The 25,048-nt window shown below is 48.4% G+C and overlaps 1 protein-coding gene across 1 annotated transcript; it reads left to right on the top strand.

Annotated features, from left to right (window-relative positions):
* The first annotated feature begins 1,036 nt into the window (after window positions 1-1,036).
* On the top strand, window positions 1,037-3,475 carry LOC119377365 (eukaryotic translation initiation factor 2 subunit 1). The gene is made up of 2 exons (XM_037646869.2): window positions 1,037-1,176; window positions 3,270-3,475. Exons 1-2 carry the CDS (start codon window positions 1,063-1,065, stop codon window positions 3,435-3,437), a joined length of 282 nt encoding a protein of 93 aa, XP_037502797.2. The 5' UTR covers window positions 1,037-1,062; the 3' UTR covers window positions 3,438-3,475.
* Window positions 3,476-25,048: the final 21,573 nt, after the last annotated feature.

Below are 25,048 nucleotides of genomic sequence, written 5' to 3'. Positions count from 1 at the left end.
GCTTTGTTAACGCGATGGATGCCGTAAAACAGAAGAACGCGCTGTTATCCTCAAAGTTGGCGATGATCAATACAGTCGAACGTGAGGAAAAGAAGCCTTAAGTCACCGTTATGTACAACATCCCAAGAAGCCCGCTGAGGATGGTCGACATTAGGGCTAAGGCAGTCTAGATACTTCCAGCGCCCATTGAGTACGCAAAGCTGAGTACGAACATTTTGAGACGCTATTTACACCGATGCCCTATTTTCTGGCGTATAACCCGCCCTTGCATATAACGTTGCATCCCCAACTGTATAAACAGCGGAAAGATGCAACGTAAAAAGAAAACGCACGTTACTATGAAGGCGTCTTCCTACATTAGCGTAAGCAGTACCGTGAAGCCAACTTGAGCACCAAAGTTCGCACCGGAAGCGCAATAATGTCACTAAGAGCTGTACATCGAATTATCCGATGTATCGAACTAATTCCCACTCTTTTCGAGTTCGATATATGCGGGTTCGACTGTACATACATGCCACATGTTGCCAGACGACAACTCACTATTGGCTAAACACCGCTATATAAGACAAGGGGTGACTTTAGCTCATTGTTTTAATGAAAATATCTCGACTTATATTCCGATTTATATGGTACCGGCTCGCTATTCCTCTGAAGTCACTTTCACTGGTGCAGTTGTAAAATCGTACATGCATGGGATAGACATATGGCGATGTAGACAGGAGGCAAACATTGTGAATGGTCAAATTATGGTAGTCTATTTAGTTATTTTCTATTTTTACAAAGTAAGGAGTTTAATAAAAACATCTTAAAAGAGTACTTCTTCGTTTGTTTTAGTTCATTTTTAATTAGGCTTAACACATTACAGACTCCTCCAAGAATAATTCACTCTTCAATCAGGTGCTCAGGAAGGTGAGAATCTTAGCTCACATCAGCACGCACGACGTGGTAATGCAAACGTCGTATTTGTGGAAATCGCAGCTGCTTAAAATGCAGTGCAAGATCACGGCATGTGAGCGTGTTCGCGCCTTGCAGATCAACCTGATCGCCCCGCCAGTGTATGTGATGACCACAACCACCATGGACCGGACAGAGGGCCTTGAGGCGCTCAGCAATGCCATAATGAAGATTGAGGAGACAATCCGCAAAGCGGGAGGTGTCTTCACCGTGAAGAGTGCAGTGAGTACACTTCAGACATGCATCTGCAAATTCTGTCTGGTCTATTTCTCTGTCGGTCTGTTGTCATTCGATTGAAAATGAGTTTTTTTTTTTTATTCGTACCATTCAAGAAATGCCTTGCAGAATAGTCTGTAGCCTATCTGACTAGTACCTGTTGTTGATCATGCGACCCGCCACAGTGGTCTAGCGGTTATGGTGCTCAACTGCTAACCCTATGATCGCAGGATCGAATCCCGGCTGTGGAAGCTGCATTTTGATGGAGGCAAAATATTAGAGGCCCGTGCGCTTAGATTTAGGTGCACGTTAAAGAAACCCAAGTGGCCAAAATTTCCAGAGCCTTCCACTTTGTTTCTCATGATCATATCATGGTTCTGGGACATAAAACCCCAACGATTATTTTACTATTAAGTTGCTGATGTCACATTACAAAACGATATTGGCAACTTTACTTTATTGCCATAACAGAAACCTTGTACAGCATGACAACAGCTGTTAATCAATGTACAGTGCTCATGGATTGAAAATTGACAATTTAGGGTGAAGTGAGGCATGTAGTTATGTTTCCACTGTTTAGAGTTCCGGTCCCATTGGCGTATGTTCTTTCACCTGAGCCAACGTTACTTTTAGTGGCCATGTTCGCTTCAACGTGATGCAGTTATTTCGAGCTGATGCAGATACCAGTTATTATGCTAAACGTCTTTTGGTGTCGCAGTCCGTGAGCACTGTACATATATACAGTAGACTCTTGATAATTCAAGCTCGTGAGGACCTCAGGATTTTGTTTGAATTATCATAAGTTCTCATAAAATGACTTACATACCAGCTTGCGTTGCGATGTGTATTGTTTCTGAGGGCCGCAGCAACATCATAGCCAGCTCTGCACGATTGCCAGTAATATTTTTAGACATCAATGATAATACTGGTAGTAGTCGTTATTACACAACGCGTGCGCGTGTGCAATTAAGGGACAAAGTGTGTTGCGCCCTGGGAACAGCTGGTAGCCCTTTCCCAATCTTAGGACGCTTTCCCGCATGACACCAGCGTACTGCAGTGAAAGTGACCTTAAGAAGCGTTCAGCACTCGATAGATCAAGGCCAGGCATCTAGATTTTTTTTTTTTCTTCCTCGTCAGTACGTGATTGTTCGTGCACACGGTTCGGCTAGTCTGTAGGCAGTCAATCGGTTTTATTTGCGAAAGTTGGTTACACAGAAATATGAATGTTCAGCCAGAAGCAACAAAGGCAGCAGATATTTCGAGGCATGGACAAGCAAAAAATTTGAATTCATCAAATTTGTGCACTGGGGTGGGTTAAATGAAGCGGCTTGAAAATACATTGAAAACATACATAGCAATTCAACCAAAAATTTAAGAATTATTTGAATTAACCTAAACTTCAAATTATCAGACTTTGAATTCTCGAGAGTCCACTGTATATACCTCTGTATCCGGTAGATAGCACTCCCCAACATTAGGTTCCACTGGCTATGCTCAGTTGATCCACTTAACTCAGCAACCATGTTCCATACACATCATGTTCCAATGCAGAAAATGTATCGCATAAGGTCAACAATGTACATATTTGCTCAATGAGTAATACTTTTTTTACATGAACAAGAATTTACTGGTTATCAGGTACCTATTAGTTACTAAGGAAGAGTTATTACATTTGAGTTGACAAGAAGAATCACTTACACGGAAGGCCAAAGTTTCACGTTGCTTTTATTTCCACAAGGAACTGCAACATTGTTTGACGTAGGCATTGATATAAAAGACTGTTTACCTTGAAGTTACTTGCCCGCCTGGTGTTTGCACATGGGAAGTCAAATATGATGTAGAGTGAGGGAAAGTTTATGTTTAGTACTTTGTGAAGTAAGCAAGTGATGTTATAGTTTGTTCAGCCATAATAAAAGGAATGTAAAGGTCATTACACAGAACATTCCTAGGGCAGTGAACAGAATAAGGTAATGTTTTTCTTAGGACGTATTATTGCCACTACAGTAGAGGTGTTGCGTGAGGTTTGCAACTTATGATTCCTAATAAATGTGCCGGTGTAATGAAGATGTATGTCTACGTCTTGTGTGTCCTTCGTGCAGCCCAAGGTGGTGACGGAAACTGACGAGTTGGAACTTGCCAAGCAGCTAGATCGCCTTGAACAGGAGAATGCCGAGATTGACGGAGACGACGATGATGAAGAGGCAGAAGCTGGTTCGGGTTCCTCTGGAGCGGAAGACAATGACAATGTAGTAATGGTTGAGGCCTGAGCCGCTAGAGGTCCAGGCAGGAATAAAGCTATCTGCTTAAGAGCCTTTGCACTAAATGTGTGTCATTAAGTGGGTTTCATAACCAGCGAGGTTCATAGACTCATTTCAGTGTGCACCCGTGGCTACGCATTGATCAGTTTCCTCAACCACAGCCGGACTGAAAAGGCTCGCTAGCGTTCAGTCTTACGGCCTTTGCTATCGAATTAAACGCAATGGTAGCGTTTCTCCATAGTTAGAAGCCTCAGCTCACCGCGAGGGGCGCAGCAACCCCGCCGTAGTTATAGGCGTTTTTGCTTGCTCCTTGCTTGCTTGCTGCTTGTTGAGAAGGGACGCGAGCGTCTACTTTTGCATAGACCGCAGTCGCTAACGCAACGGCAGAGTCGTGACAACTCGATGGTGCAGCGGAAGGTGGAAACAGACGCATTGCGACGACCATAAGATGGAACGCTCGCGCACCTTTCCAGTTCAACTGTGCCTCAACTAACCTCCAACGGCTCTCTTTAGAACAGCAACTCACAACGCAGGTGATGCACAAAGCCACTGTTCTGACGCTTGTCACCGATAATAATTTGATAAACAGCCCCAAACATAGGTTTTGGATACATGTATAAACGTTGCATATGCATTCTTTAGACCCTGCCATGCCTTTTTAAATTCTCTAAGCTGTATGGTGCGCATACTAAGAGGCTCGTTTAGAAGCTTATTTCCAAGACATATCTGTATATTACCTCAGTTGCTGTATTTAATTGAGATGGGCATCATCGTCCCATTTTTTTTATTTGTGGTTTTTACGTACTAAGTCCCACGTCACTTATAAGTGTGAATCATTTCTCAGCAAACCCTGGGCACTTTGAGAGCATCTGTCTAGCCATGTCCGACTTTGTGCTGTCCTGGCCGTTTCCCTGACTTGATATGCACCAAAATTTTTATGGCATGAAATGGGTATATGACCAACATAAATGGCAGGTCGTTGCATAAAAGCCGGTGATGTGCACGTCATGATTTACATGACACAGTCTTGATGCTCTCGCAGCCATTTTATTAACTTGATTTATAGTCAAGCGCGCCTGTATTGAACTCGAGTAAGTCATATTATTCTTCATATCTGACTATTTTCGAACACAGCAATACCTTAAAGGGGCCCTGCAACACTTTTCCAAGTAGCCATGGAATAGCTTCATTAAAGTGCTTATTTCCTCGCGAATCGACCACTGCAAAAATTTTTTAGAATACGTCCAGTACGAGACAAAGATTTGTCGCACGCTGTAATTGCTTTCGCTCTTCTCTCGTCCTGACGAAAGCGTTGGGAGCTAAGCAGGGAGGGGTGGCACGGGGGAAGAAGGTACGTCACGCGCGCCTCGTGACCTTGAGCACTTTTTTCTTTTTTTCTTCGAACGCGCGGCGTACTTTCAGTGTTATCGCGCGGACAAGTGACGGCCTCCCGCGGCTGCCGCAGTAACTACCGAGCGCGCCATGTTCAAATCAGCCACTGGCGTGGCCAGTGGCAGTGACGACGTAAGCATCATTTTTGTCGAGAGAAGAGGAAGTGCTTTTTAGTAGGCTTGTGCAAATATTCGAGCACTTCGAATATTCGAACGAATATAACAGTATTCGAGTTCGCTTCGATTCGATTTTAAATTATTGTAAATTTCGAAGTATTCGCCAAGGTCTTAAATTGCTGGTTCTTAATAAAGTTTATTCCTCCTCCTCGAAATGAACGAACAGGCGAGTATTAGTCCGCTGATGGCAGCGATGGCGTAGTGGTAGAGCATCAGCCTCGCATGCAAGAGGTCCGTGGTTCGAATCCCGGTGCCGGATTAAAAAAAAAAGATCCGCGTGATGATGGAATTGTGTAAAAAAAAAAAAAGGCCTGGGGTGCAGCCTCACTGGCGACCACAACCAGCAATGCACTCCCTCACCAGAGCAGGACTGGCAACCCTGGTGTAGTACTTGGCCACTACCTCCCACATGAATACACCAATTAACCCTCAGCCCTCAGTCCCCAGCGGCTGCGAAGCAACTGACCAAGGCGGCGGTCAGACCTGCGATGCAGCAGAGGGTGCTAAGAATTTCCGGGTCCAGATAGGCCGCCATTGGAATCTGAACTTGGCTACGTATAACGCTAGAACTTTATCTAGTGAGGCGAGTCTATAGCTGTACTATTCGAGGCATTGGAGGGTGTTAAATGGGATGTAATACGGCTCAGTCAGGTTAGGAGGCCACATGAGGCTTATACAGTGCTGAAGAACGGAACGTCCTGTGCCATCGTGGCTTAGCTGACAGAAGATAACTAGGGGTGAGGTTCCTTATTCATAAAAATATAGCTGGCAATATAGAGGAATACTATATAACATTAATGAGACGGTGATATGCATCGTAGTTAAGTTTAATAAGAGGTACAAGATGAATGTGGTACAGGCCCACATCCAGCCATGATGATCAACTGCATGGTTGAACGCTTCTACGAAGACGTAGAATCAGCAATGAGTAAGGTAAAAATTACACCATTTCCCGCTAAAGGGGACCATGAGGCGATGCGAAGCCGGTGCACTTGCACGATCGCGTTCCGTTGGCGTTCTTTGGGCATGCTACCGACCTCGCGTCGTGGGACGCGAAGAGGAACGCTACGCGCGTCTTGTCTTCCCTCTAGGGCGAGCGGGGAACGCAGTCGGCAGGCATGCGAGAGGGGGGCAGCGTAGGAGATGAGAGAGAGGGGGAGGGGGCGCGCATGCGCTGGAGCTCATCGCGGCGTTGCGCAGGAGAGAATTTCGGGATGTCTAGCCCGCGTTTCAGAGGAAGAGTGGAAAGGGGGAGGGGAGAGGAAAAGTGGAGAGGGAGAAAGGGGGAGAGGGGAAGTGGGGAGGGTATGCGCATGCGCAGTAAGGGTAGTGACGCCGCACACCACCACCACCGGATTGAACTCCGCCATAAGATACTTCGCACCTAAAACACAGTATACTGTACAGATGGGCGACTTTAATGCAAAGGTAGGCAAGAATCAGGCTGGAGATCATGCAGTTGGGGAATACGGCATCGGCTCTAGAAACGCCAGAGGGGAGTTACTAGTAGAGTTCGCAGAACGCAATAATTTACGGATCTTGAATACCTTCTACAGAAAACGGGCTACTCGTAAGTGGACGTGGAGGAGTCCTAACGGCCAAACTAAAAATGAAATAGACTTCATAATGTGTGTCCACCCGGGCATTGCACAGGATGTGGAAGTAGTTAACAAGATGCGATGCAGTGACCATAGAATGGTAAGATCTAGAATTCAACTAGACTTGAGGAAGGAACGGCAGAAACTGATACGCAAGAAGCCGATTAATGAACTAGCCCTGAGAGGGAAAGTACAGGAATTCAGAGTTTCACTTCAGAATAGGTACGCGGCGTTAACCGAGGAAACCGACGTTAGCAATGAATGATAACCTGACTAGTATCATTAAGGAGTGTGCAGTGGAAGTCGGGGGTACAGTCGTTAGACAGGACACTGGTAAGCTATCCCAAGAAACGAAAAACCTCATTAAGAAACGTCAAGCCACGAAAGCCTCAAATGCAACAGACAAAATGGAGCTGGCGGAGCTTTCGAAGTTAATAAATAGGCGTAAAGTAGCCGACATAAGAAAGTATAATATGGAGAGAATTGAGCATGCTCTAAAGAACGGAAGAAGCCTCAAAGCTATGAAGACAAAACTGTGCATAGACAAAAATCAGATGTATGCATTAAGGGACAAGGAAGGCAAGGTCACAACCAATATGGATAGAACAGTTGAGGTAGCGGAAGAGTTCTGCAGAGATCTGTACAGCAGCCGAGACAGTCAGGATGATAACGTAAGAAGCAGTAACAGCCCAGAGGAACCTGACATCCCACCAGTATTGACAGGAGAAGTAAAGAAAGCCCTAAAAGGAATGCAAAGAGTCAAAGCCGCTGGTGAGGATCAGGTAACATCAGACCTGTTGAAAGACGGTGGAGAGATTATGTCAGAAAAACTGGCCACCCTGTATACGAAGTGTCTCTCGACGGGGAGGATACCAGAATCTTGGAAGAATGCGAAAATCATCTTGATCCATAAGAAAAGGGACGTCAAGGACCTGAAAAATTACAGGCCCATCAGCTTACTGCCCGTTGTCTACAAGCGATTTACAAAAGTAATTGCTAACAGAATTAATACGACATTAGAGTTCAATCAACCAAAGGACCAGGCAGGATTTCATACAAGCTTCTCAACAATAGACCATATTCATACTATCAATCGGGTGATAGAGAAATGCGCGGAATACAACCAATCCCTATACATAGCCTTCATTAGATTACGAGAAGACATTTGATTCGGTGGACACATCAGCAGTCATGCAGGCACTGCGGAATCAGGGCATCGACGAAGCCTATATAAACATAATAGAAGAAATCTACAGCGGATCCACAGCCACTATAGTCCTCCATAAAGAAAGCGACAGAATCCCAACAAAGAAGGGCGTATGGCAGGGAGACACGATCTCTCCAATGCTATTCACCGCGTGTTTACAGGAGGTTTTCAGGGCCCTAGATTGGGAAGAATTAAGGATAAGAGTTAATGGAGAGTATCTCAGTAACCTGCGATTTGCTGATGACATTGCATTGATGAGTAACGCGGGAGACGAATTACAGCTCATGATTACTGAACTGGATACGGAAAGTAGAAGAGTAGGTCTGAAAATTAATAGGCATAAAACTAAAGTAATGTGGAACAATCTTGGCAGAGAACAGCGCTTTGCGATAGCTGGCGAGACACTGGAATTTGTAAAGGAGTACGTCTACGTAGGACAGGTAGTAACCGCGGAGCCAAACCATGAGAGTGAAATAACTAGAAGAATAAGGCTGGAATGGGGCTCATTCGGCAAGCATTGTCAAATCATGAATGGTAGTCTACCACTATCCCTCAAGAGGAAGGTATGTAACAGCTGCACCTTACCGGTACTTACCTACGAAGCAGAGACCTGGAGACTGATTCCCACTTTAGTCTCCCATTAGCCTGCTTCAGTTGGCTTATCATATGGTAGACTGCAGCGATCGTGGCGGCTTGTAACAAGGCAGTGGACTCGAAATTGAGGACGACGCAGCGAGCGATGGAAAGGAAAATGATAGGTGTAACCTTAAGAGACAGGGAGAGCAGAGTGGGTCAGGGAACAAACGGGGGTTAAGGATATCATAGTTGAAATCAAGAAGAAGAAATGGATATGGGCCGGGCACGTAGCACGTCTGCAGGATAACCGGCGGTCATTAAGGGTTTACTGACTGGATTCCAAGAGATGGCAAACGCGTGAGGGGGAGACCGAAAATTAGGTGGGTAGATGAGATTAAGAAGTTTGTAGGTATAACGTGGCAGCAGAAAGCACAGGACCGGGTTGATTGGCAGAACATGGGAGAGGCCTTTGCCCTGCAGTGGGCGTGACAGGCTGATGATGAATCCGCATGTAACCCCCCTGTAAAGGTGGTTTCACTGCAGGAGAGGGGTGCTATACTATGAATACACCTTTACAAAAAAAATCCGCACTGCCGCGAAGCCCTACTTCAAGGTTAAACGAACACATTACCCTCATATTGATTCATCATTTTTTAAGTTTAATAGCTTGTTATACTGGCTTATAGTCATAGTCGTTCATTCATAGTCATATTACTTATAAGATCACTTCATGGGGAAATACTAAGGGTGTGCGAATAGTGAAATTTCACCTCGAATCGAATAGTGCCGAATAGTGGCCAAAAATATCGAATAGTAGATTTACACGAAATGTGTGCCGCCAGTTACGGCAAGACAAAGGAAAAGTCAGGAACGCTACGGCGTGACGACAGTTTTATTACGCACTTGTTCGAGAGTGGCTTTTCTTTTTCAGTTTTTATGGGCGCGCAAGCGTGTTGATAGAAGAGCCGCCATTCCAGTCAGCAGCGCCACTCCAAACCTCCTAACGACTAACAGAGGGGGGTACGGTAGCTAGTTTTCTCCCCATGGTCGCCCCATACGGCTCATCTGACAACGGTAATGTCGTGCTTCATCGCCATGGTTGCTCCGGGCCCAAAAATCTTCGGGCGCCCGTTTAGAGCAGCGTTTTAACTGCGTGCCGAAACGATGGAAGTTTCTGAACGAATGGTTCGGTGCGGCAGTGGCGACTGCTCGGCGTGAACAAATTTTTACATGCAAAGCCAATGACCGAGGGTTTCGCAGGCCAAAGTCAGGGCGTTTTACGACGCTTGCGGAATACGCGACCGAACTACGCAAGAAGTCCGCGCCTTCGTTCCGGGAACGAAGGCGCGGAACGCAGCAGCAGGGCGCGCCGCAATCTTTGCGATTGTTTCAGACCGTTCTGTTAGGTGCAGAACACTCGTAACCTAGTTTATTCTAGAGCTAACGGGAGCACCAGCGATAACGCCTTGGCAGCTTCGATATGGCATGTATAAAAGCTGACGCATTTCACAGGCGAGCAGATTACCGACGCCCGTGCTACCCGTGCTCGCCGTCCACGGTCATTCCACTGCAAACGTTCCAGACATTGCGCTCGACCCTGTCAGATCTTGTTCTAAAATGTTGCGGGCAAATATTTTGCCCTCCTACATTATTTTTGCAACAAAAAAAAAATTTTGTTCTTATATGACTGATATGAATATCGCCAGTGGGCAAAACCTAGGTTGCTGAAAAAAAACCCCCTAAGAATAGAATACTACGCAGAGCGTCTTAAATCTCTTCTGGGCACTAGAAAAGGAATGGTGCTTTCTTGTTCTTTCTCATTGACGTCCGCTACTTTTTCTCACGATATGCTTTGTGGTAAAGCAATATGGCGATTCGAAGCTAATTTTGACAATTCTTTGAAAATTCTACGATGTCTATAAACGCAACACAACTATATATACATCGCATGGCTGCAGACAGTTGTCATGTCATCGCATGGCTGGACAGTAAGTGCGTCAAAAATTATTGAGGTTGACTGAGCAGTTTTGAAAAGAAAGGGGCGCAAACTTCGAAAAATGTGTAAAGCCTGTTTCACATGCGAGCGACTGATCGGGAGCGCTCGCGGCGAGGGGCGCCCCCGCTCAGTCGCTCGCATGTGAAACAGGCTTTACACATTTTTCGATGGTTTCCGGGGGGGGGGGGGGGTTCAACCATACTTTATGTATGTTCATGCGTGCGTTTGTATGTGTGCGTGTATATATATACATACGCAAGCAAAATTAAAATTTTTCGGGGGGGGGGGGAGAGGTCTGAACCCTCACCCCCCCCCCCCCCCCCCGCCCTGGCTACGCCCCTGCTCGCGCGGACGCGGCTTTGTTTCAGACGCACTGAGCGGCGCACGCGCCTCTGCGATGTGCAGTGATGGTTTTGGAAAGCGGCCGTTTGGTGTGCTTTAGGTGCAAGTTTCACCAGCTTGCTACTACGTTGCTCGATTTTCTCTCGTCTAAACCTTGAATGATGTAATTATACAGTATATAAGAATAAAATTAAACAACACCAGTAGTCACGTTTATTTCTGTTCCAGCTTTCTCTTAAACACACGTCTTGTTGCGCGCTCATACGCTTGGTCATAGAAAAGCAAAAGAAAGAGCTCGCTCTTATGGTTAACTTTCACGGGGCTTTCAATGGCTTTTGTTCTGAAATGACGCAAGGCGTTGATGCACCGTCTGGGCCGGCAACCGGATGCAAGCGGCCCAGCCGTCAATATTGCGGGTTCTTGAAGGAGCTTGTCGCTCTTTTGTCTATGGGCATTCCAGCACAGAGGCGGTGGCATTTTGTCATCGTGCTGGGAGGTAGTAGTAAACAAGAAAAAACAGCAACATGTGCTGCGAACGGCAAGTGCGGAGTGCCGTAGGGTCCTTCTGTCCGGACCTATGTGGGTGCCACGATTCGAACAAAATGTTAATAATAATAATAATAATAATAATAATAATAATAATAATAATAATAATAATAATAATAATAATAATAATAATAATAATAATAATAATAATGCTGGAAGAATTTCGTTCTTCCTAGGCCCCGACTGCAACCCACCATGCAGTCGTTTCAGCAGCCGCCTCGTCAATCGCATCCTGCGACATGGGCGGGACCTGCCCCGGCGAACCGATGGCGCACACCCGACAATCGGCCCATCTGCTTTGCATGCGGTTATGCCGGTCACGTGGCGCCATTAGCGCACTCAGGATTTCTCTCAGGGGGGGGTTGAACCTCTGACAAGATTACAGGAGTGTGGGGGGGGGGCAAGCACATTGCATAATATGACATTTCCTTGCTTCAGCTGGAGTAATGCGACAACAAATAAAATACCAAATAATAATAATAATAATAATAATAATAATAATAATAATAATAATAATAATAATAATAATAATAATAATAATAATAATAATAACATGAATTATGATGATGATTATTCAGCGTTTTACAGAAAGGTCTTGAAATAACTTGACAAGGCCAAAAAACCGTTCAGTGGAGCAGTGCACGTAGAAAATAAACTACAAATTGAACCGACATGTCGGCTGGCTGGCGGTCGCGCAATGATGTTAAAACTTTATTACTATGGTAGGTAGCGCATACAAACAGGACGCAAGAGAGGCACATGAAGACACCCAGCGCCGTGTGTGTGTTTTCGTGTGCGTTTCTTGTGTCCCGTGTATTTGCACTACCAGTGTAACAAGAAAATGCCATACGAACAAGCCCGCATGCATGGCAACTTCAACTCTTAAAAAACGCTGCAGCTGATAATTTCCTACGCTTCCTTGGAGTCTCGCCAAACTATAAATTTCAAAGCGCACCATAAATATTACTTATAAACTACATAGTATTGAAATTATAAATAGCATGTACAGTTCAATGCAGCACACGTACAGCACAATTCTCAGCTCACGGATAAACTGCATTAGAGCCGCACTTACTGACTTTCCAGCGTAGATTCCCAGGTCACTCCGGCGCATATAGGTTCGGCAGCTGAACCATCCTTAGTAAAAATTGACTGGTTAATGGACGCATGAGACGACGATATCTGCTGAGTTACCGGTTCCTCTATGGACGTAATCGGGCATTCCGGTGTTGTTGCTGCGTCGCTTGAATACGAGCACGAAATCCTTTTTGGGTAGTAGGTGAGGATGTGTTCGACCATAGCCTCGTTCGACTGGCGCTTCGAGAGAGGGCTTCAGATTCACGCAGCAAACACAGCAACAAGTTCTAGCAAGCAAACTGAACGTGCACGCATGTGTGCACATCAAACTTTGTAGTTTCCGTCCGATGTACATGCAAAAAAGAAGTGGTAAAAAGAGAGGGCGAGAGACGTTTACTGAGAAAAAGGAAACGTGCCGCCCCAACAGACCTTCCGCACTTTCCCAAGGTTCTTTTTTTCTTACCAGACGTCGTTAAAACATTTACTCCTTCTGCCACGGCTTCTTGCTCCTCCCATCTTTGCAACGGCCGGACTCCGCATGGCATGCTTAGAGTCACTGTGTGTGTGCGATGCTGCGACAATGGCTGGCGACGCACACACTAGTTGCTCCAAGGCTTGCTCAGAAACAGCCTCCGTGGGTTCGCGGTCGCTTTGATGAACGAGCCGCTTGCGAGGTGGCCTTTCTTCTCGCCGCACTAACACGTCTCGTTCGTCCGCTGTCAACGAGGTTCAGAAAAAAAATGCGCGACAACTCCGTTGCAGCCATTAAGCGACAGACGGTACCATTCACCAGCAGCCCCGAAGAAAATAGAAAACACATGCGTCGAAGCTTGGCGGATGGGTCAGATGCCGCCGACGCCTTCTTATCTTTAAAATTTGAGTGAGCATTGTCCCGAAAGCATACGGTTCCCTCTTCGGAGTTTGAGGAAGGGAAACACATGAATAGGGCTTCTTTTCTTGTTCGGCGGGTATGGAAGGGTGCTTCAGGCGGCGGCGGTGCTTGTCGGCAAAAGAACAGAGCAGTGCAAGGGCTTGACCGGAAGGCATGAGTTGAACAGTGAAGGGGGTGGAGAGCTTTTTAGACGGACGCGTCGAAGTGGGTACGCAGATGCCTCTCTCTCTCTCTTTTTCTTTCTTTTTTTTTGTGTGCTGTACACAAGGGGTAGGTTGCATTGAGCGCGGTTCACGTTGTTTGGGTCGTTAACATATGTCAGGATTCATTTCCGGTAGTTGGTTTCAACTGCGAAAACTGTTGTTTCAGGAAAATCGATTCGGCGGTCCGCGTCCTCAGAATCTTCGGCTATGAGTTGCGATCTCTTGCAAAATTGGTTCCCGCCTTTCTTTCAGGTTCTCGGTTCAGCTGGTGTCTTGAATTTTCTCTTTCGGCGGCCGGTCATTGGGAGCGATGGTTTCGATCACTACTCGGATAGTAGAGACTGATGCATTTCTGTGGTGGTGTTGATTGGAAAAGGGGGTGGGGTTGCTGGATTTATCAGCTTGCGTCGTGTTTTTGGAAGTGAACTGCTTTCTGAATAAATGACTTTCCGTAGCTGTTCTTGGTGAGTTTCTTGAATATATCATCTGTTTTTCTTTTGTTTTTTCACGTTGTGCGCTGCAGTATGTTCCGGCTCTTCGTATTAATGTCTAAGACTAATATATTCCGCTTTTTGGGGGGGTCTGAAGAAAACCGAAGATATCGACTTGTGTAGGTGTTTTTGCAGAGTTTTATTTTCAGGCTACGGGAACATCCAAACACGGCCGAGAGTCTTATGTTTCAAGGGCGAATTGAATTCTCGTTCAATGAAATTTATATGAGAGAGAAAAATTACGACGTAGGATCTCTTGACGATCGAAAAACAGTCGTTTAGACGTATCTGAGAAATATTTTTGGTTGCGGCTGGAGTGAAATGAGAGCTCGTCCCTCGATGTGTTCCATTCTTATATTTGCCGTGGCATATGCTCTATTGCAGTAATCAAAGGGGCAAGCAAATAAAAAAGGGGCCAGACTGACAACCCGTGAAAGCATATTTTTTCTTGGAAAGCTGCGCCCCGCTACGGTGGTCTAGTGATAAGTTATGGCGCTCGACTGCTGACCCGAAGGTCGCGGGATCGAATCCCGGCCGCGGCAGCTGCATTTTCGATGGAGGCGAAAATATGATTGAGGCCCGTGTATTTAGATTTAGGTGCACGTTAAAGAACCCCAGGGGTTCAAAATTTCAGGAGCCCTTCACTACGGCGTCCCTCATAATCATATCGTGGTTTTGGGACGTTAAACCCCAGATATTATTATTGGAAAGCTGCTTCCCTGGAAATTTAGAAACGCAGAGCCATAGAGCACGCCATAGAGCACTCCTATAGGAGTAGATGAGTGAATACAACACATTTCTAGAGCCAGTCAGGAAAAGTCGACCTCAGGACACCTCTGGATATGAACCTTGGACTACCGGTGAGAAGGACAGCGGGGCAGTTCCGGGGGGGGGCGTCGGCCTCAGGGGGTGTTACAACCCCCGAAACCCCCCCCCCCGTCGGTGCGCCACTGCGTGGCGCGCTACTGTTATCGCGTGCAGCCGCCTCGAGTCGCGTCACCCACCACCAGCCAGTCCATCCGTGCCTTCTACGACCCGCCTATGTCACCGACGTCACGCCCAGCTCCATCCACTCGCCGCTCTCCCTCTCCGCGACGTCGCTCACTGTCACCCATGCGACCACGTTCTGTCGCACGAGAGCAGGAAACTAGTCGTCGCAGTCCACGAGGCAAGGGCTGCGACGCTATCGAACTGTAAAAGCCCTCAGCGAAGTCCATCGAATGTCATAGACGTGTTTGTGGACGGTGTTCGCGCATCTGCCCTTATCGACACTGGAGCCGCCGTATCCGTTATGGACGCAAAACTTAGCCGCTTACTCGGAAAAGTGACGACACCACTTTCTGGGATGTCCCTCCGTACCGCGAGCTCCCAGAGTATTAGGCCTACAGCAGTATGCACTTCTCGCATCGTCATTCAGGACGTTCTGTACGACGTCGAGTTCATCATAATTGCTGCATGCTCCCACGACGTCATCCTGGGATGGGATTTTCTTTCCCGCCACGACGCCATAATTCACTGCGCACCAGCCGCCCTCGAACTCTCACCGTTCTCACATTTGACGCCGGCAGACAGTCCATCGGCATTCACCAAGATCCTCGTCAAAGACGATACCAAAGTTCCCCCAAACTCGTCGACGGCCGTGCCAGTTTACTGCGCCGGTCTCTGCGACACCATTGCACTCCTTTCGCCATCTGACCGCGTTTGCACTAGGAAAGGGTTGCTGGTACCTTTCGCGACCGTGCAAGTCACTCAGGGTAGCATCGCTATTTTTGTTACGAACCCATCCCCGCACATCGTTACTTTGGTGCGAGGGGAATGTCTCGGCAGAGTGGAGCCCCTCGAAGACGCACAAGGTCTGGACGCACCCGATGACTCGCACTGCACCAGTTCCCGCACCATCAGTGCCGTTTCCACGTCTGATTCATCACCCGCGGATGTATTTGGTCCCGCCATTGCTGACAACCTTACGTCGGTCCAGCGTCCCCAGCTTCTGTGCCTGTTGGAAGAATTTCGTTCTTCTTTCGATGTCGGGCAAACTTCTCTCGGCCGCACGTCCGCTGTTACGCATCGCATCGGCACTGGCGCCCAACCACCACTGCGGCAACGTCCACATCGCGTGTCTCCCACAGAACGTCGGGTAATTAATGAGCAAGTCGACGATATGCTTCGACGCGACGTTATTCGACCCTCGGACAGCCCATGGGCGTCTCCTGTTGTTCTGGTTGCCAAGAAGGACGGTTCTGTGCGGTTCTGTGTGGACTACCGAAAGCTCAACAAGATCACTCGGAAGGATGTTTATCCGCTGCCGCGAATCGACGACGCGATTGACAGCCTCCAGAGCAGAATACTTTTCATCTCTCGATTTGCGCTCGGGGTACTGGCAAGTACCCATGGCTGATGATGCTCGACCGAAGACTGCCTTTGTCACGCCCGACGGCTTGTACGAGTTCAACGTCATGCCGTTTGGTCTGTGCAATGCGCCCGCGACCTTCGAGCGCATGATGGACACCGTTCTGCGCAACTTGAAATGGCACACGTGCTTGTGTTACCTGGACGACGTCGTCGTTTTCGCTCCGGACTTCTCCACGCATCTTCAACGTCTGCGGCATGTTCTGACGCGTTTGAGCAACGCCGGCCTCCAACTGAATCTGAAGAAGTGCCGATTTGCAGCACGGCAGCTGACAATCCTAGGCTACGTCGTGTCCAAGGACGGAATCCTTCCCGATCCGGCCAAGCTTCGGGCCGTGGCCGAATTTCCCAAACCTACGTCCGTCAAAGCACTGCGCAGTTTCGTCGGACTGTGCTCATATTTTCGACGTTTCATACGCAACTTTGCCACCATCATATCACCGCTGACGAAGCTCCTTGGGAGTAACGGGTCCCTGCATTCGTGGTCGTCCGAATGCGACGACGCGTTCGCCAAGCTCCGTCGTTTATTGACGTCTCCTCCCATACTACGTCACTACGACCCTACGGCCCCAACGGAGGTACACACGGACGCGAGCGGTGTAGGCCTCGGCGCTGTTCTTGCGCAGCGCAAACCAGGGTTCCCCGAATATGTCGTAGCATACGCAAGTCGTACGCTTACTAGAGCCGAGACCAATTACACCGTCACGGAAAAAGAGTGCCTGGCGATCATCTGGGCTCTTACAAAATTTCGACCTTATTTGTATGGTCGCCCATTTGATGTCGTCACCGATCATCATGCACTATGCTGGCTGTCGTCGTTGAAGGATCCCTCAGGCCGTCTCGCCCGCTGGGCACTTCGCCTGCAAGACTACGACATCCGCGTGCTGTACCGCAACGGACGCCAGCATGCTGACGCCGACGCCCTCTCGCGCTCCCCCTTGCCTGACGACAATGCCTCCTGCTCAGTATCTCACATTGCTGTTTCTTCTATCGATGTTCACACCATCACTACCGAGCAGCGCAAGGATAAATGGATAGCCTCGCTGATCGACTTGCTCACTGATCCATCGGCAGCACCAACCACTCGCGCGTTGCGTCGTCAAGACCACCATTTCGCCGTTCGTGACGACCTACTGCACCGACGCAATTACAACGCCGACGGCCGCCAGTGGCTACTTGCAATACCCCGAAGTCTGCGTGCTGAAATATGCGAGTCCTTCCACTCTGATCCGCAATGCGCGCACTCTGGGGTATCCAAAACTTACCAGCGCATTCGACAACGATACTTCTGGCGAGGCATGTACCGCTACGTGCAGAAATTCGTCCGCTCCTGCCTCGATTGCCAACGCCGAAAACCTTCAACGCACGTGTCACAAGTCGGTCTACAACCATTACCTTGCCCTAACCGTCCGTTTGGGCGCGTGGGCATCGATTTGTGTGGACCACTTCCTCTGACGTCGGCTGGTAACCGTTTGGGCCATTGTCGCTGTCGACCATCTAACGCGATACGCCGAAACCGCAGCCCTCCCAGCGGCTACAGCTCGCGATGTTGCCTCCTTCCTGCTACACCGATTCATGCTGCGTCACGGTCCACCCCAGGAGCTTCTCAGCGATCGAGGCCGCGTCTTCTTGTCGGAGGTCGTCGAAGCCCTTCTCAAAGAGTGCCATGCTGTTCACCGCAAAACTACTGCTTACCACCCGCAGACGAATGGCCTAACCGAACGCTTTAACCGCACGCTTGGCAACATGCTCTCAATGTACGTCGCCGCCGATCACACAAATTGGGATGCCATTCTGCCCTTCGTCACCTATGCTTATAATACCGCCCCTCAAAGCACTACTGGTTTTTCACCCTTCTTCCTGTTGTACGGAAGGCACCCGTCGCACACTATTGACACGATGCTACCCTACAAGCCGGATTCATCTGATTGTGCGCCAATTTCTGACACAGCCAGGCTTGCTGAAGAGTGTCGCGAGCTTGCAAAGTCTTTTACAACGCACGAACAAGAGCGGCAGAAGAGCCTTCGCGGTGGCACCACCACTTCTGAGTCCACGTTCCTTCCCGGAGCGCTCGTATGGCTCTCGGTCCCTACCACTGCAACTGGTCTCTCGTCAAAACTACTGCCAAAATACGAAGGCCCCTACCGGGTCGTCGAGCGAACATCCCCGGTCAACTACCTGATCGAACCCATTGAACCAGCTTCGGACATGCGCCGTCGAGGGCGCGACATAATCAACGTGGAGCGCCTCAAGGCCTACTATGACCCACTCATAGTGACGAGCTGTTAGGTCGCCGGACGGCTCCCCTTTTCGTACCCGGGGTAATTGTGGCGAAGCAATTGGTACTGTTTAACGGTTGCTCTCTCCAGCGGCTCCTAGTGGGTCGTCCTCTTCTAAACGCCGCTTGCGCTCGGAGCCCGTGCTTTTGCCTTGACTGTCGCCATAGCTCATTGTCGCCGAGTGCTGTCCAATAAACAGCTTAACAATAATAATAATAATAATGCCTGGGGTTTAACGTCCCAAAGCCACGATATGATTATGAGAGACGCCGTAGTGGAGGGCTCCGGAAATTTCGACCACCTGGGGTTCTTTAACGTGCACCTAAAGCTAAGTATACGGGCCTCAAACATTTTCGCCTCCATCAAAAATGCAGCCTCCGCTGCCGGGATTCGATCCCGCGCCTTTGGGGCAGCAGCCGAGCGCCATAACCACTCGCACAACTTTTCTTGGCAATGAAGGAAAGGCGACGGGGACGGAGCTACTGCACATGTACTGCTCCGCGAAGTACTCCGGTTCGGCGCGCGTTTCGAATTTAGTTTTAGTTTGTGAACCTTCCGTATTTCCTATGACGGCCATTTGATTATTCCAGCGGCCGTCACAGGCTTAGACAGCCATTTGTTAGTGAAATTCGTCATAACCTCCCTCGGCGAATCGTCGGAAAAGCTGGAGGGTGACGATGCGCTCACCTGAAGACGCACACGCCATTTTGACTGTAAGGTGCACGTAAAAGGTGCGACTTCTTCACAGGTGCAAAAACGCGAAATGGCACTGCATAAAGCAAAACAAATATAAATATCTCCTTGGTGCATGCTGACCCTCTTTTCAAACAGCGCCCCTTAGAAAATAAAGTAATGTTTTTTTTTTTATTCTCACGCACTATAATCTTCAGCGGTAGCACACGCGTAGTTCGGCTCTCTAGCCTTTCCTTCATTGCCAAGAAAAGTTGTCCGCGAGTATAGACCGCCGTGGCGGGGCCGAACAAAATGGATACGAACAAAATGACATGTGCAAACTATTTGTCTGCTTTGAACGGAAGCGCCGTCGAGAACAACAAAAGGTAAAGAACGGCATCTCTACATCGCCAGAGGCGAGCAGCTCGTCGTCTGCTAGGAAAGCGAGTTCCTCCCGGTCCACGCGCCCGCTCCACGACTCCACCCCTGCAGTCGCGTGCTCCCCACGTCACTGCTCCCTCATTGGCCGATGCTCTTCCGCGAGTGAATTTTTTACATCTCCGACGATCTCGATCGCGGCGTCGCCCGGACGCTCTAAAAACTGGTTTTGGGCTCGCGCGACGGCAACCGCTTCACTCTTGGAGGAAAGTCGCTGTCATGTGAAACACGTTTAACCGTCTGTGTCACACAGCCAATCCAGTTGCGCAAGTAAATATCTTTTTGCGTATATGCAATAACAATACATACGAAAGCGGGAATAAACCGAAAATCTGGAAACTTTACCCATAGTTCTAGATGAAAATGAGTGATCCACATACGTGGACGCTGGGAGCGCCAGTTACACAAGGTCCATCATCCTTCTTCATTGTACGTGTTAACTTTGGTTACTGACGGGAGTGACGGCTCTGTTTTGAAGCAGTAATCATTATCATCGCTGTTTACCATAATCAACGCCTTCGTCATCAGTTGAACGCTTTCTTCATTAATAGTATCATCATCATCATAAAGTTCACGTGACCGCTTGCTAACGGCTCTGATTCAACACTTTCATCATCATCGTTCATTATCGCGAATCAATGCGTTAATTCTCATGTTTAATGCTTTCATCACAACGATCATTCTCACCATTCAAGGCAATTGCTTGCCCACAGCTCTACTTCAGCGTGTTCGTCATCTTTATCGTCATTGATCATCATTACTAATGCGTTCATGATTACGTTCACACTGAATGCTTTCATCATAAGCAGTAGCACTGTTCGAGAGGCCTTTGCTTGTGGGTGGCTCTGCTTCAACGCGCTAATCATCGGCGCTCTCCAAATCGGAACATTCGCTTCCGCTAGTCAGCTCAAAAATTATGGCATGTATGTATTCATCTCTTAATGCACGTCCCGAATAAAGCAAATAGATTCTAAACATAATTTATAAAAGACGTATTTAGCTATACTGGAGATGATGTTTTCTGCAGAGCCGCACGGCAACGAAGCGGGTCCTACTACCATGCGGCGCTCTATCAGCTTCTTACACGAACTCAGCATGCCTGGCGTCCACAAACGTGGACGCCGCAGCGACAACTCAAATGATAAAACTTTGGTCGCTCACAGTGCAACAAAGCTGACACAAAAATAAGATAAACCCTTCCTTTTCTCGAATAAAGCCAAATAATTTAAAAGCTCTTACGACTTTGTGAACTTATCAAAATAATGTAGGCATATACCTCTACAGGCGCGTGAGAAGAACGCCATTGTTCTGTGCGCACTTCAGTGGCGCACCGACGGGGGGGTGGGGGTTAGGGGGTTGTAACCTCTCCTGAGGCCGACATAACCCTCTCCCCCCCCCCCCCTCGTAACTGCCCCAATGCTCTTGTCGCCGAGGGCCCAACGTACACCTTCAAGGGCCCTGTTGACGTTGTAATTTTAATTCAGGATGTGGCTTGAGGTCGATTTTTCTTGACTGACTCCAAAAATGCGCTGTATTCACTCACCCGCTTACAAACTGAATGAGTGCAAACCGCATGGTTTGTGGTTCTGCGTTCAATTCTAGTGACGAAGCTTTGGACGAAAAAGTTGCTTTCACGGGCTGTCAGTCGGACCCCTTTTCTTTCCCTTTTTTGATTACTGCCACAGCGCACGGAGATATCCCGGAACATTTGAATCAAACTATTGTTGGTGTACAATGGTAATGCGTTGCCTGACTTAACCACAGGCTTCGGTGCACAATGTATGTGACATGTAGTGTCAACGCCGCCGAGGAACTTCACTACTTGTAGTGCTTGTAAGGCTGGGAAACCCAGTAATGGTACGGTGAGCGACTGGATGACGTACAGGCGTTGAGCGCTGGTCTTGCCTCGCCAGATCAGTTGCGCAGTATAAGAGCCACGTACTCGCAGCGGCTGGTTCCCTGGGCCAATTAGCTGGTTATCCACGCGATCGAGCTTCGAAGGCAGGTTGGGAAAGTCAGGTGGCACTGCCGAAACCTCTGCCTCCGAGTCCACTTTGAACGAAGTCGCGTAGTTGTCGACCGTGACGTCGATGTACTTCGCGTTTGCTGGCGACTCGAGGGTGTGCAGATGGATGGATGCAAGCTTGTTTCGTTTCCGTTGCGACTTGCGTGAGCGGCAAACTTCTGCGAAATGCCCGCGTTTACGGCAATTATTGCAGAGCGAATGTCGTGCAGGGCATACGGAGCGCGGGTCGGGTGAGCGTCCACAAAAAGAACAAGCATCTTGACGGCTGTCGATGGGCGCGTCCCGAGGCTTTGCCTTGGAACGCCGAGTAGCGTGGCTCGCTTGAACCGTATTTTTGTTTTCGGCGTCCTCGGCTTGGCGGGCTTGTGCCCAGGCGTCTTTCAGTGAGAGCTTCGGACTTCGACAAAGTTGTTCCGAGAGACGGGTATCTCTTAGGCCTACCACAAACCGGTCATGGACGCGTCTTTCTTCGGCAAGTGCAGAAGGGTAATTGCAGCGTTTGACGAGCCGGCTTAATTCGGCATAGTATGCGTCTGAACTTTATTAACATAAAGGTGACGTAACCAAGGGGATATGGCGCCACCAGTAAGTCACGCATGGGGGCGCACTAGTAGCGACCACGACAAGGGATTTTCGGATATTGCATCAAATATCGGTCCACGGGCACAGACTTGAAATAAACGAGACATAAAGAAGTGATTTTCTCACTTCACAACGAGTGAGCCCTGATGACCTAATTTGATGCCATGTTTGTAAATTCATAAATACTTGCACCACTGGCTCAATTTTTGTTTGTGGCCTTCTGATGTCATAACTATTAGGAAAACACGCACAAAAATATTCTCCGACCAAAATGAGAATTCCAGGGCTGATAGGGTTAAACATCCTGCTTCCCGGTTCTTGACCCATCCCCCTTTGTGGGTGAGGCCATTGGGAAGAGCTCATCATCATCACCAGAAGAAGAAGACTGAGAGAAGACGCTGAAACCAGCACAAGAAGACCACGCCTGCAAAGTACGTTGCCTGGATTTATCTTCTGATTTGTCTGTGGGCCCTGAAGAGCTACATGGACATAGTAGATAAGCTGCAAGATAAAAACGAGGTGAGTAACCATCTATGACATCTGTAGTTCAGTTTAATAAAAGTAAATGCCGTAGGTTGTGAAAGGCGGACCGTTTCCTCATCGTTTTCGCTATAGCCACAGCCACGATGTAAAAAAAAAAGTTCTCGTTTCCTATTGTCTGATAGTTTCTCTCTAGTCTTTTATCACATGGCGTCGTGTTGCGATAGAGTCCTTGAGGATCATTTTGTCTCATCCGTTCCAAAATAGTGTAACCACTCTCTGTACGTATTGTGTCTCGCACGTGAGTGGACTGGCGACAACAATCAGCACCACCATGGAAGTCGAGCCGCAGACCTGGAAAGCACTGGTGCAAGCATTGGGGGTTTCACGGCTGCTAACGTACACGTTGCTGGCATGGCATGTCGGCTGGAGAAATAAACCTGGGAGACTGCTGGCGATCTCTCAGCTCATCGGTTCTCTTTGCTTCCACGCTGGCGCAGCATGGTGCCTTCTACTGGTGGTGGAAAACAGCTTTTCCACGTCACCATGGTCACATGGGACTTTCGTGACTGTCTACGCGGGCACCACTTCAGCTGCAAGGAGGATCTACGCAAGAGCATTCAGAATCCTGCGGAACGAAACCGTAAGCTTTTTATTAATCACGTCACGATTGCGTGAGTAGCTTTCGCAGACTACGCCATCGTCATCGTGCTTAGAGCACTGCACGGGCCCGGGCCGGCCCGAAAGCCCGGGCCCGGCCCGGCCCGCGGGCCGGGCCGGGCCGGGTAAGGGATTGTTGGATCGGGCCCGGGCCGGGCTCGGGCCCGTGATCTTCGGGCTCGGGTCGGGCTCGGGCCTGAGCCAGGCCCGTATTAGGCCCGGGTCTCATACGCATCTGTATAATCGCGCTCCGGACACCCGACACGTCACGTCGACGGGGATCGCTGAAGAGGGCGCCGGCTGGTTCACTTCGGCGCTCTAATAGACAGTTGTTTTGGAAGCCCTTAGTCCGGTCTCGCTTTACGGCGTAACATTTTCCAAGACCGAAGGCGGTCACACGAAGACGACGAGACAGCCATCTTCAGGGAACAGCGAGGACGGTGGCTCGCTCTCTAACGGGTGTGCCTCGCTTTGACAGATCTATGGCACTGCGGTGGCGGTCACTCGGGGAAGAAGGGTGGGACAAAGAACGTTCTTGTTTTGAACACGAAAACGTTGTGTACGTTGGGTGCAGTTGCCTGCCGAGGAGTCAACACGACAGCTTTAATTTATGTAATGCGCTGCCCAGCCCCGTGTATTCCTACCAGAAGCAGCTAGAGCACGTTTTTTTTTTTTAAATGCGAAGCATTTCTTAGCGAACTTCTACGACTTTGAGCGTATCTATCTATCTATCTAGCCGCCTACGACTTTGTGCTCTCCTGGCCGTTTTATTCATGGGGTGTATACCAAAATTGGTATGGCACAAGATGACTGTACGGCGAACATAAATGACTGGTCATAACATGAAAATCATGACAGGCATGCCATGTACATCATGATTTATATGCCACAGTCTTGGGGCTCTTGCGGCCGTTTCGTTAATTTGATATATACCAAATTGGTATGGCTTGGCAAGAGTGTATGGCGAACATAAATAACAGGAGTTTATGTGAAAATCATGACACGCATGTCATGCACAGCATGACTTACGTGCCACGCTCATGGTGCGCTGGCGGCCGTTTGGCTAGATTGATATTCACCAAAATTGGTATTGCGCGACGTGACTGTGTGACGAGCATAAATAACAGGAGTTAATGTGAAAATCACGACACGAACATCATGTACAGCATTACTTACGTGCCACGCTCATGGTGCGCTGGCGGCCGTTTGGCTAGATTGATATTCACCAAAATTGGTATTGCGCGACGTGACTGTCTGACGACCATAAATAACAGGATTTAATATGACAATCATGAGCGCATGTCATGTAGGGCATGATTTAGACGCCACGCTCGTGGTGCGCTCGCGGCCGTTTTGTTAGCTGGATATATACCAAAATCAGTGTGTCAGCTGAGTGCGTGTCGAATATAAATAGCAGATCACGAATCGTATATATGTACCAGAATGCACGTTTCATTAGCATGGCATATGCCAGATTGTACATCTATCCATTCATGGCAAACTTGCAATATATAGTGAACTAGATGTCACAACATGAATGACTTCGTTTGCCTCAATGACAAACAAGACAATATATGC

The sequence above is a fragment of the Rhipicephalus sanguineus genome, unplaced genomic scaffold, assembly GCF_013339695.2.
Source record: "Rhipicephalus sanguineus isolate Rsan-2018 unplaced genomic scaffold, BIME_Rsan_1.4 Seq440, whole genome shotgun sequence".
NCBI classification, from domain to species: domain Eukaryota; kingdom Metazoa; phylum Arthropoda; class Arachnida; order Ixodida; family Ixodidae; genus Rhipicephalus; species Rhipicephalus sanguineus.
The sequence above is the reverse complement of the archived record's forward strand: the minus strand, read 5'-3'. Positions and strand labels throughout refer to the sequence as shown.